Source organism: Haemaphysalis longicornis, unplaced genomic scaffold (genome assembly GCF_048455015.1).
Source record: "Haemaphysalis longicornis isolate Haplotype H1 unplaced genomic scaffold, Haemaphysalis longicornis Haplotype H1 scaffold_10, whole genome shotgun sequence".
Lineage (NCBI taxonomy): Eukaryota > Metazoa > Arthropoda > Arachnida > Ixodida > Ixodidae > Haemaphysalis > Haemaphysalis longicornis.
In genome coordinates this window covers 107,909,539-107,922,454 of record NW_027526204.1, presented here as the reverse complement: position 1 = coordinate 107,922,454, position 12,916 = coordinate 107,909,539, and the positions used below count along the sequence as shown (strand labels likewise).

The 12,916-nt window shown below is 48.3% G+C and overlaps 1 protein-coding gene across 3 annotated transcripts in view; it reads right to left on the bottom strand.

Annotated features, from left to right (window-relative positions):
- Nucleotides 1-750: 750 nt before the first annotated feature.
- LOC144159072 (solute carrier family 2, facilitated glucose transporter member 10-like) overlaps nucleotides 751-12,916 on the bottom strand; it is a 47,272-nt gene continuing 35,106 nt past the window's right edge. For all 3 annotated transcript variants that reach the window (XM_077690333.1, XM_077690331.1, XM_077690332.1), the window contains exons 5-13: nucleotides 12,683-12,786; nucleotides 11,038-11,146; nucleotides 10,318-10,404; nucleotides 9,971-10,051; nucleotides 9,678-9,788; nucleotides 6,971-7,958; nucleotides 6,163-6,285; nucleotides 5,418-5,550; nucleotides 751-2,468 (exon numbers count right to left, since the gene is read on the bottom strand). In XM_077690333.1, coding sequence (XP_077546459.1) covers nucleotides 2,387-2,468; nucleotides 5,418-5,550; nucleotides 6,163-6,285; nucleotides 6,971-7,958; nucleotides 9,678-9,788; nucleotides 9,971-10,051; nucleotides 10,318-10,404; nucleotides 11,038-11,146; nucleotides 12,683-12,786 — 1,818 coding nt within the window. In that variant the 3' untranslated portion in view covers nucleotides 751-2,386. The remainder of the gene's footprint in view (nucleotides 2,469-5,417; nucleotides 5,551-6,162; nucleotides 6,286-6,970; nucleotides 7,959-9,677; nucleotides 9,789-9,970; nucleotides 10,052-10,317; nucleotides 10,405-11,037; nucleotides 11,147-12,682; nucleotides 12,787-12,916) is intronic.

Sequence of the window (12,916 nt, the reverse complement as noted above, 5' to 3'; positions counted from 1 at the left end):
GTAGTGTAAAAGCCCTTTTGTTCGTGGACACTCTGGAAAACCCAATCCTACTCAGTGCTGTGAGTAGCCACCAGACGAGGATCACATCCTTCACGAAATAAATATGGACGCAGGCCTGTTTTGTCGAGTGAACTTTGTTCAGTTGTAATTTCACGTACTCTTGTTCCGGTTCATTGAGGTTGAAATACAACAAGAAGACAAGTAAGGGTTGCGTGTCTATGGTAGATTCGAAGCTTTAAAAAACTTCATTTTTGTATCAAGTATTCTTGTGCGAGCCAGATTTTCGCTTTTTTTAGAGCCGATTTTTACCCCTACTGTTACAACGAATATCGGATATAACGAACTAAGTGGCCATCCCGATACCACTTCGCTATAACGAGGTTCGTCTGTAGCTCGGAAACGCGTTTGCCTCTACTTGGGATAGGAGACCGGAAAGCCACCCAACCAGGTCATCAAAACGTAGGCTAGTATGCAAGGAACGTTGTTTCGTATTAAAAGGCGTAGCGTGCACCATGGCATTGTCCCAACGCAGTGTACCCCAGTGGGCGCCAAAATTTCCTATACCCGCCATGTGTTTTCGTCGTTTGCCTCCATCAGAAACCAATCTTCCGCAGCGGAGAATCGAACCTGCTAACTCTTGCGTTCCTGCATGACCCCTATAGGAACCAGGAAAAGCACCGCGGCAAACCACGTAAGGGCATACTCGTCGCACTTATAATTATAAAAAAAGAAAACACGAAAACCGACACATATTAGGGAACAACAACGTTTTTATTCGAGCTTCTATTCGCTTCCCAAGGCATGAAAATATCAGCCCAGCTGATTTAGGGAATCACTCAACAAAATTATCCTCCACTTCAGGTCGCACGCAATTGTAGCTGCAACAGTTTCCCGGGCTCGAAAAACGCCCAGGCTCCGAAACATGCATGCGGTAGTTTCAAATAATGTACACTTGCAAGAGAAACACACTCGAACGACTCTTCTTACAACACACAATTGGGTAATGTACAAGCACAACGATCTTTCAAGGTACAGGCCTGCCAGCGACTGCGGATTATTATCGGTTAATTGTGACCTGCGTTTATACAAAATTACCGCTCCTCTGGGCAGTTATCAGTTCCATTTCTGCGAGGACCGGCTCAAGGCCGCAAATTAGAACTGGAGGCTTTGCATCGCTTACCCCCGCCATTGCCACTACTCTGTGGGAGCTTTGTTGATTTCGTCCAAGAGCTAAGGGTGCTTTGGCAATGGCCGGGAACAGCCAGCGCTCATGATCCCTGAAGATGGTTAGATGACGTGGCAGACGCGCCAAAAAGCCAGCGATGACAAGTAATTAATCGCTGCTGCTGCGTTTAATGAATGCTTCTTAGTGGCTTCCAGTGCCAGCTCTGCGAAATACACTCTGGCAAGCGATGAGTATGTATGCGCGCACATAAACGATACCCTGTTCTCAATGTTTTTTTTTTGGCCAAGCACTAAACGTTAGCATTGGTCTTGTCAGGGTACTGCGACATCTTGATAGGCTGCACGTTGCAAGAATAGTTTGTGTAAGTGATGAGCAGGGTGATTGCAGATCAAGTAGTGTGCGCTGTCATATGTAATTAACTCAAGGGTAGACAAAAGTTGAAGGCCCATCTGGTTAACCAGTCCATTCGTACAGAACAGCACAGCATTCGTCCCCAGTTTACACAACCGTTCATCGTCCGTCGCGGAAGGTGCCCAATGTGTCACTGTCACACACAAGTCTGTGGACGTCGGTACGTCGAACGGCCGACGTCCAGAAAAGGACTGGTCGATGACTGGTAGGACTGGTCGATGGCTTACGAAGTCACGTCGTACAGTCAGCGTCCCAAGATTCTTGTTATTTTTGTCCTTATCGTCTGACTAAGCAGGCTTCAGCCATTGGTGGTGTGATAAGACGTGGACAGTGACATCTTCCCTGATCCGGGAGTAGGGCTTTGTTTCATCCCAAATCAGAAAAAAAACACCCATGGTGTAAACACCTTCGTTTTCACACAGAGGCTCAAAAGTCACTCGTTTTAAGCTGCTTGAGTGAGCCCGTGGATCTCGCATCACCATGGCTTCGAAGAGGACCCATTTCGGGCTTGGGCCATGCGCTGAATAAAAAAACGCGTTGTATGATGGTGGCCCGCGCCGGAAGCGGATCCAAGTTGACTTCTCAGGTGGACGGAGTGGAAGGCAACACTTTGGAAGTATGTCCAGTAGAGGGGTATGATCACAACCCTTGCCGTGAGGCAATCAAGAGTCCTCGCGCGTAGCACAACCCGTACCAGCGGGTACGCCTGACTTGGATGTAGGGCTTCTCTTTCTGTGTGTGGGAACTTGGTCTTGGCAAAAATACATAAATACCAGTTCTCCGCCCACTTCAAGCATTGGACCCGTTCCGCAGTGTGTAATCTGAAGCGCTCGACCACCGGGCTGGAAGTATTGCGTTCCAGCGTATCAACCTGCATAAGAACAGAAAAACAGAAGCATAAACGTAAATCCCGTCAACCAGCTCTGTAATGTTGAACGAGAGATAACAGCGCGACAGGTTCAAGAAGAATTACAAAGACACACACAAGTGCTTCCTGTGTAGTTGTTAGTCTTCGTCAACGTTTCGCGCTGCTTTTTATTGTTTAGCAGAGTACCGACATGCCCAACAATGTATCTTTTACAGCGTTGCTATGCGTGAGGATGAGTGATCGTAATGTGCGATATGTCGGATGAGTCACGAGCCTTCAGTGGTACAAATGACACTCTTTATGAACAAACTGAAGTTTAAATTACATCAATAGGAAGGGAATACCATATCGTCTTATAGAATTCCCTATCCGAATTAGCCATTATGCTCCCACTACGTCAAGCAACCCTCTTCTAAGAAATTATCAGCCCAACTTTGATCGGGATCATACTATACAAATCAGAAAAATCAGGTGTCTGCGATGTTCCCATGTACCATGCTACACAGTCATTGCATATTCCCCGTGAGTGTTAAACATATGACTGTCCCCTCTGCGCTCACGTAGCTGATTTACGCGTGTGGAATGAAGAAAGCGAGAATTCAACCTGCTTCAAAAAATTACACCATCTCTCCGAAGGGAACTATGTGGTGATGCAAAGCAGGGGGGTTCCGCGTAGGTTCCACACCGGAGCAGAACGGTGTGGAACCTACACGGAGTGGAACCCACAATGGAGCAGGCGGTGTCTCGGAGCAGATCGAACGCCGCGCAGCGCGCGCACCTGCTTTTATACAGCTGGAGGAGAGGAGAATGGAGGAGAGACGCGCATGCGCAGTGGGGGTGTGGACGGCGCAATAAGGGAGGGACATAGCCCCGACCATGAGATGGCTCCTGGAGCGACAGCGTCGCCGGTGTCTTCCTGGGCCGGCACGAGACGAGCACGCTTCCCATTTAACGGCTCCTGGAGCGACAGTGTTGCCGGTGTCTTCCTGAGCCGACGAGCTCAGCCGGCACGAGACGAGCCGAGCGGCGAGGAGGAGAGCGGCGTTATTACAGCTGGCGTGGAGAGGGGGCCGAGAAGGAGAGATGGACGCCGGACAACGGAGGGACAAGGCGAGCTCAAAAGATGCTTTGCATCTAAAAAACTTTCTCTCCTACATGCTCACGTCGTTCCCTTTACCAAGAATGTCTTATATGATGCTGTCTAAGCAAGACTGTTGTGAGGAAGCGCTCGTGCTGAGGTCGGAAAGAAAAAAGAGGGCGTGGGGAAGAAGAAGGAGGAAGAGGGGGGAAGCGGAAGCGAGGTGGCAAGTTGGAGGCAGGAGGAACGCCAGTTCTCTGCTGGACGCGAAGGCCCTGGAGACTCAGAGCCGAGCCACATCCTCGTCCTGGCATCCAAGGCTCACGACACCTGTACAGCGACCGCAACTAAGCCCTTTTCTGTGAGCAGGGAAGCAGCGTCGGCAAGCCGCTCGGGTGTCAGAAGGAACGAGGTGTTCGAAAGTTACCGGCTGGGCACCAACGCCCAGGGTACCTCCACTGCCAGCCACACCTCCTTTATGATCTTCGAGACTGGCAAAGTCTCGTTCATTTGCAAAGTAGAGCTCCTCGGGGACCAACGAGTGAACAGGCAACAGCGCCGCTTCATGATTTGAAGGGACAGCGCTAAGGACAAAGGCACCGCTCCAGAGCTTCGAAGTCGACTTCACACGTGAGCGAGAACTATTTTGAGTGGGACGTTCTCACGGGATGTTTATTCTATCGATTTGATTAGTGTGTGTTCCTAATTTGTGTATTTGTTTATGTACTTGCCTCGACAATGCAGTCCGTGTCTGACGTCACCTGCTGCGCCTCATTCGCAATAACCTCCTCATCAAAAAATAACCTGATTCACAATTGTGTTACTACGTAACTAGTAAACTGCGACGATGTTTACGCGTGCCAAAAGTCCCCACAACATTTACAATGTTCACGAATGAAAAGTGCTTGAACGCTCTTCAGTGACATCAGGGACGAAAAGCGGCCGAATTCGTCAAACTGGTCCACCATAATGATCAACTTATACTGCGCCAGTGTTGTGTGGGCTGTGCCACTAAAACTCTGTTTTTAAATACGTTAGCGCTTGTTGGTCTAAGAAAAGAGTATAAATGGGTATTTCATGAGGTAAGCAGGGTGCACATATGACGAACACCACAGCCCAAATCATATGCAGCAAGTGATTCTTTATGTGATGGCCCTGATGTTGTTTGGAGGGTCATATGGCGCTTTTTTGTCCTGTCCACGTTAGACACATCAGTTTGAGCCGAATCACAACCTTAAAAATTGTTTTTTTTTTGTTTTCGGTGACATTGTACTGCAGCTTTGTTAATCCTTTCACCACATAGAAGTCCCTCTAGAGGATAAAGAACAAAACCAAAAGTGCCAGTTTTCTGAGGAATTTTCTGTCAAGAATTACGGTTGCTATAGGCGTTGCCATTGTTTCTTTTAGGCGGTGGCTGGACGCTACAAAAAAAAGAAAAAGCTCGGATAAATTCAAAATTACGACGTCGGGGCTAAAGAAAACAGAGACCCTACGTTTATTCCCAAGCTTGTGTAAATCATAACCACGTGCACTGCGAAGTTCAATTTTGGCTTGTAGGCTCATGTGGTCATAAAATTGAGAAAAACACGTAAAAAAATTTCTGTTTAACTTACCCTTTTTAATTGCCAGACGCCCTAATTATTTGTTAATTAATAAATCTGTTAATATTTGCACTACCAGCTCTATTTTTGTTTTTGAGCTTATGGGAGCCGTAAAATTTAGTAGAACCCACCGAAAACATTTTCTTTCTAGGAAAAAAATATCAGGACTGAAAGTGCCAGTTCTAGTGTTGGGCACCACCGCCCTCCGTGCAGGAGATAAACAGCCAGAATAAACTCCCGTAGCACTTCACTCAAGCCCAGCGTGTGACGTACCCCTGGTCCAGCTCAACGGTGATCTCCTCGAGGGTCTTGTGCTTGGTCTCCGGCACGCACAGGAATATGAAGCACACCGCCAGAAAGCACACTCCAGAGTACATCAGTAGCGTGTCGCCGACACCCAGAGTGTCTGCAGAGAGATTGGTCACCATTTGAGGATGGGGTTGTTCGCCGATGAAGTTTATGTAGATGCGTTTGCGTAGTGCACCGAGAAATTTTCAAAACCACTCAGTAGGATAAAGCAAAAGGCTCTACGTTTCTGTTGAAAATTTAAATAATGGTTAGCATGTCGTCATGTACATGCTCCTTTGGTGAATTGATTGATTGATTGATTGATTGGTGGACAGACAGACAGACAGACAGACAGACAGACAGACAGACAGACAGACAGACAGACAGACAGATAGATAGATAGATAGATAGATAGATAGATAGATAGATAGATAGATAGATAGATAGATAGATAGATAGATAGATAGATAGATAGATAGACAGACAGACAGACAGACAGACAGACAGACAGACAGACAGACAGACAGATAGACAGACAGACAGATAGATAGATAGATAGATAGATAGATAGATAGATAGATAGATAGATAGATAGATAGATAGATAGATAGATAATTTAATCATTGATTGATTGATTGATTGATTGATTGATTGATTGATTGATTGATTGATTGATTGATTGATTGATTGATTGATTGATTGATTGATTGATTGATTGACTGCAACTCACCGAGCACCGTGAGGAAAGAAGCGGACACGCACACGTTGGCGGCCCAGTTGGCGGATGTGGCAATTGCTATGGCGCGGCCCCTCACAGCTGCCGGGAAGATCTCACTCAGGATGAGCCACGTTGCTGCGCAAAAAAAACGTTTTTGTGCCTTTACACTACCCATCAAAAAAGTCCATCTTTGCATAGCGTCAAATTACGCAACATGGAGCATACTACGTGCAAGTGGTACTGGCCTTGGTAACCTTGGTATCCAAAGCCCACATGGGAAACATGCGCTCCTCGTGCACTTACTTGCAGCAATGGATTATGGCGAAAAAATATATTTTATACTGTTAACGTTTGCTTTGCAATAAAGGATAGCCCTGATGCATGCTTTCGTACACTTTTTTCCTCTTTTACTGAGAGTATCAACTAACAGAATTTCGTGCATACAAATCACAACAAAAACATCGCTGCCGAACATTGAGTTCTAGACTGCAAGCCCATGTCCTGGCTATAAATATAACGAGAAAAATCGAATAGGGTGAGCAATACTTTCTTTGCAAACAGAACTTCAATGACTGTCATGACAGGAGAGCTCTGCGAAATCTTGCACACGCATGCATACCGACGAAGGCGAGTTGGTAAGCAAGCGGATGGTTTGTCTGTTTGCGCAAAGTGCAAAAACTACTCATGTCTAGCCAGCATATACGATTAGGGATTGCTAAGTACAAAGAAAGGCAAGCATTTCAACCAACCTATTTAGACCTCAGAATGTGAGGTACTTTTACTAAGCATGGTGCAGAGGGTGTGGCACAAGAGAACTTACTTGTGCCGAAGCCGACTCCATAAGCGAACACGTAGCACATGAGTGCCGACAGCGTGAGGGCCCTCTGGACGGGGGACCCTTGGGGCACGCCCGAGCACTGAGACTCCTCATTCGCCGCGCTGACCACGGTGCGGCTGTCACTAGACTCTTCGGCTTCCCAGTGGTGCTCGTTATCGACAGCGGCGTAGGGCGGCGTCGAAATTTCAGTGGATCCCGTGTCGGTCGACTTCACTGCGGACAACGATGGAAGCGGCCGCCCATTGGAGCTCTCCCGCATTCCGTAGACTTTCCCGAGAAGGTCGTTGGACAGAAGCGGATTGTTCAACGAGTAAGCACCCATTGTGGGCACAGCGTTGTCTCCTGCGGGAGCTGGCAGCAACTCAAAGTGAACAGGATCTTCATCGCTCCGGAATTGATGCTGGATGTCCCGCGAATCGTCATCGGGGCCAGCGTCACGTCCTTGCGGTACAGCCCAGGACTCGGGTTTATCAGCGACTCCCCCCGTAGCAGGCCGTCCAAATGTGTCCGATGCCTGAGAAGGCGGCGGTGCCGTACGCACGTGGTAGTTCGTCGACCGATCAGCGTGGTTAGGTCTTCCAGATGTTTTGATGGTTAATAAAGACTCCAACGTCTTTGATGGCTCGGTAACCATGCGTAGAGGTATGCTCGCTGAAGATGAAGCAACATCTGGCGTGTTCTCTCTCCGAGACCGTCGGCTCTCAGAGCGTGGGGACACAGAAGTCAGTGGCAGCGTCGTTGCCGTTGTGTCGCTGTGCGCTGTCACGTAGGCGCGGTACATCGATGTATTAAAGGCGTTACTGCGGTCTCGGCAGCGCAGGGCGATCACTTGACCGGAGCCACCATAGGAAAACTTGGCCAGCATTCCTAGAGCGAATATGCTGACTCCCATGAGCAGCACTCCGGAGCAGAGGCACACGCGACGACCCAGGCGGTCCAGAAGCAGCAGGGCGAACAGAGAAGCAGCGACCTGGAACAGGGGAGACAACGAAGAAGGACCACTGAAAACCACGCTGTTTTACCGTGCGCGTTGTTAAAACACAATGCACGAACTATATCCGTGATGCCGTTTTGGATACGGTTCAACGATATGTACGGCCAAAGTGTAGCCTAAGAAAGGTTTGGGGTGATAAAAAGACGATTACAGCGGAGAGTTGGGCGAGTATATATATAGGTTAATAATTTTTTTTGTTTGTGTATTGGCAAATACTGCAGTCCTTTAAGGGCTATAGCAGGAATGGTTAATAATAAAAGGTTGTGAGTGGAGGATCAACACTTGAGGAAACGGGGGGGAAAGGCTCATACACACACATGCACGCCGTGCCGTACAAATAATGCCCCTAGAAAGAGAACACAATGCAATTACATTCAATACACACGTGCCCAATCCTGTATATGCCAATATACATGGAATACGATAATCGCCGTTACACAGCCAATTGGGGAATGTAGGATGGGGGCACACATACAAACAAAACAAAACAAGGAACTCTTGTTTAAACATGAGTTTCAATACTCAGAAAGTGATTTATCGGTGAGTGCCTAATCGAGTCATAGTGCCAGCGAACGGGACACTGGACGACGGAAGGAAAGGACAGCGGGCGATAGGTGACTGGTGTGCACGCGGGGCAACAAAGTACATGTCCTGTAATATGTGCCGGCACTGTGCTTGTGCTTTAGTGATGAATTGGTGATAGCAAGTGTGAACATTACGGCATCTTGTTTATACGTACGAATTTTTCTGTTCGTCTTCCCGCATTTCACGTACAGTTTTCGACAAAATTTTGTGGGCCACGGTGTCGGTGGCCCGAGAAGGCGCGTGACCGAGCAGGGGCGCTGCACTTGCCCCTGTCGGCTGGTTACGCGCCCAAAAAGAGTGAGGGCAACTTTCGCGCTTCTTTTCGTGGTATGGCTGGCGCGATAAGGGCAGCGGGGCCGATTTCTCAGAGCAGGCGCACTTCGCTTCAGCGCAAGCACTTTGCGCAGAGCTTGTTGCGCCGGACACACTACAAAAGCAAGAGCAAAAGTTCCCCTCGCTCTCTTTAGCCGCGAAAACAGCCGAGAGTGGCAAGCGCAGCGCCCCTGTACGGCCGTGTGCCTGCTCTGGCCATGGTCGCCGTGGCCCACAACATTTTGAAGAAGACAGTGCATGTGTGCGTGTTTGCTTGTTTCTTATGGCATCAACTGTGTTTTAGTACAAGCAGTATGAGAAGTATGTTGTTCACTAGCAGTATGAGTTCATTAGTGAGAAAACGGCTGTGACTAAGCCGTGTTGCACGATTGTGGGAAAAAATCGCTGAAGGAATCAGCAAATTATCTCAGCCGCCGTGCAGGAGGGATATCCGTTCAAAATATTAGCCAGCTCTCAAACGTCACAGTGCAAAAGTGCATGCGCATAGTGCAGGCCCCCCGACAGCCAGAAACGCGGTGTGTAAAAGACTGCATTTTGATGGCTGTTCTTTGCTGCACTGCATGTTTTTTTAATGATGAAAACGCGAATGAAACATTTTTCCCTCTGGCAGTATAGTTAGAGCGTTATTAAATGCTACATTTCAGCTCTTCGGGCATATTTTTGCGTGTGTTTTTCCCTTTGGCTAATTCTCAGTTTTGGGCGTAGTAAACTCATTGACCATTCTTATGTGCACACACTAATTGTGATATATTTTGTAGAAAATCTCCGCTTGCTTACCTTCACGACTCCTAATCCGACAGAAGCGAGAGTGGCCGCAACATTGGTGCAAAACCCCAGATGCTTGAGCAACGTTGGCGCATAGTAGATCACGTTCGTCTGCCCCGTGCACTGCAAGTGTATACAAGTAAAAACATGTGAAAGATGAAAACGCCACTGCCAATTTCGGCGCCCACCCGAAAAGCGGCAAGCATTGCATACAACTATTCTGCCATAATTATTCTACACCCTCTACTCAAGAACCACTCTTTGCAGTGAAAAATTTTATTTACCCATGTATCAACCATTCTCACCTGCTGCAGAACGACTAGGCCGACACCAACTATCATCCTTCCTCTGAGACCAGGTGCGAACAAGTCACGGTAGCGATAGGTCTGCAAGAAAAGAAAGGCCTAAATGAAGGGCTAGTTATTCACGCTCGCTTGCTAAGAAATGCGAGGTCAGCTCAGCCCTTTACGTGCTGTAGTAATGTGTCACAGAGAGAGATACAAACACTCATCACTAAGCATGAAGATATTGCGCGGTGGCTCTGTGTAGGCTGGTTCTGTGCGAGTCTGTACACACACGAGCTTGTGTGCGTGTACTAGTGTGTATGTGAGCCGAAACTCTGTCACACAACTTGGTTGCAAACTGAACGTACCTTCTCCTCCATCAATGACTTGTGCATGCGGCTTAGCTCTTGGGATGCCGCCTCCTTGCCGTGGATAACCGTTAGCACTTTGTGGGCCTGCAGGGAAGAATCGATCTTTCATTTTTCCTCCGCCATTATGGGCCCGTGACAGAGACAGACACTTCTGTACTGATACAATGCGAAAAAAGAAACGCGCTGAGCAAGCACTGGTTGGTACCACACACTCAAGTAACTGCTCTCGCGAAGACGCAGATAGCAGGTGTCCTGCGAGCCTGAGTCGATTTCCCCTACCCCATCTGTGGCTGCAATGTATTCTTTTTAACCAAACCAGTCTCGCTGCCTTTTGTTTGGGTACCGAGTCTAATTATCCTCAAGCTGGAAAAGAACGTTAATGACAGGCACAGCAACTACTAATTACAGAAATAACGGTGAACCATTGCTCCCAATAACATTAGCCCAACCTACATCTTGCGTCCGCCTCTTCCGCCCATTGTAATCGTAGTTTCTGATTTCGCCTGTCACCTATTTGTTCTTATCTCACTTCGGTAGCAGCACTAACACTTTTTTCATCCATCTGTTGTCCATACTTCGCGTTGCAGCGTTTCCGCATTGCTGAGCATTGCTTGCTATCCGTAGCCGGAACTTTACGACCACGCTTTATCCGTAAGGAATCTGAGCCGTTTGGCACCGCGGATGTTCCCGGATGGGCCTGTGCAAGCAGCAGCCTACCTCGTCTTGACGTCCCTTGAGTACCAGGAAGTGGGGGCTCTGGGGAAGGCACAGTGTCCCCAGGAACATCAGCAAGGCCGGGCACATCGCCGCGGCGAACATGAACTGCCTTCGCGGAGGGGAAGACAGTGGTCGACGCATGTAGACGGCATCACTGTTACTCGCCTTTCGCGTAGGCACACGGCACATCGTAGACACAGCGTAGGCACACGGCACATTAAACACATCGTACAAGTGGCATTATAAGAAGGTGTGCGCTTCATGAGTCCGTTTAACACCCCGCGCTAACGTTTAAAAACTATGCGTTCATGCAGCGAAGATGGCTGCGTGCGTTCGAACCAGTTCAGTCTACCTTGAAGTATGTGTTCCGCAGCTCATCTCAGCAGTGCGCGAGCACTTTGGCGGGCGCTACTGTGGTTTGGTGGCGGCGGTGACGACGGCGATGGCCTCGGCGTTGTAACCGAGCGAACAAAGAGAGAAATAATTGATTGGTTGTAGGGTTTAACGCGCCGACGCAATTGCGATGAGGCGCGCCGTAGTGGAGGGCTACGGATTAATTTTGACACCTGGGGATCTCTAATGTGCGCCGAAATCTTGTACACACGGGCATCTAAAAGACAGAAATAAAAAGGCGAAGGAAAGTTCGGCGAAAGCGTAAGGAGGAGGACGGCACGTACGCGCTTCTATGGGGTCACTCTCATTGCCTCCCCCTGACACTTTCGCTAGACGCTACTCCTCTGTGAGTGGCTCATCCTAACCACGTGAAACTTGCGTGGGAGGTTCCACGATTTCCAACAACATGCTCGCCGGCGGCAGCCCCACGCTGCGAGATAACGGCACAGTACAGAACTCGCGGCTGTGCGTTCTCATCACGTGATCACTTTCTGAGACTCAGCAGATATGCGCCGTGACAGAAAAGACTGCAGTTCGCGCTGTGCACAAATCTCGAATTGGGGAGTATAGTAATCGTCAGTGCATTTTTTTTTGTTAATTATTTAGGAAACAGGTGTAGCACATGTTTCTGAAGTACTTCCCTTGAAATAGGCTTATTGTGTCTATTTGCACTCTTTACCTGTCAGCCGACGATTGCGCTATGACAGTGGTGAAGTATTCGCATCCCGCCACTCCGAATGAGCCCCGCGTCGCGTGATTACGAGAAGCCTCACGATTGTATGACAGCTCTGCAGCAATGGCCTTGCCAACAGCGACGTCGGTGATCAAACCTACTTCCAGTGGCTGTATAACAATAGTGGATTGATTCATTCAATTACGAAGATTGAGCTTCCTCAGAGAGGTATTCCAGTTTGACTCCTATGATGCCGGAACGAGATTTATGACGACCGTCTAATAGCTTTTTTATGGGTGGTATAAGTGGTAGATGGACGGCATTCCCGGACGGCATTTTTACTAAAAGAATTATAGCTAAAACCCTGTAAGAATACTAAATCATGTATTTGTAACCGCGAAGCCGTCCTAAAAAGGACGAAGACCAGTATGCCGGTTTCGTTGAGCCGTACCGTTCTCAGCGACTCTCGTGGGCTCATTGCGCATAAAGACTTACATTTTCTATTGGAAAACAGGTGTATATATACGAAGAGCACTGCGTACAATGAACCTGAAAGAAGAAGTGAGCGCATATACGGACCAGCCATTGGCGTAGGAGATGAAGGCGTAGTTGACCGTGTAGGCCAGGAGGAAACCGACGGTGATGCCCACTTCCTTGAGGGACATGAGCAACCCGCGGTGGACCTGCGATAATCATACATGTTAGCGGTTACTGCACGTTGGAGCCCTTGAACGTCATTTGTAGCAGATAAAAAGAGCGCAGCCCGAATCACACAGTATTTCGCTTAAAAAACACAATAGTATATCTTTCACT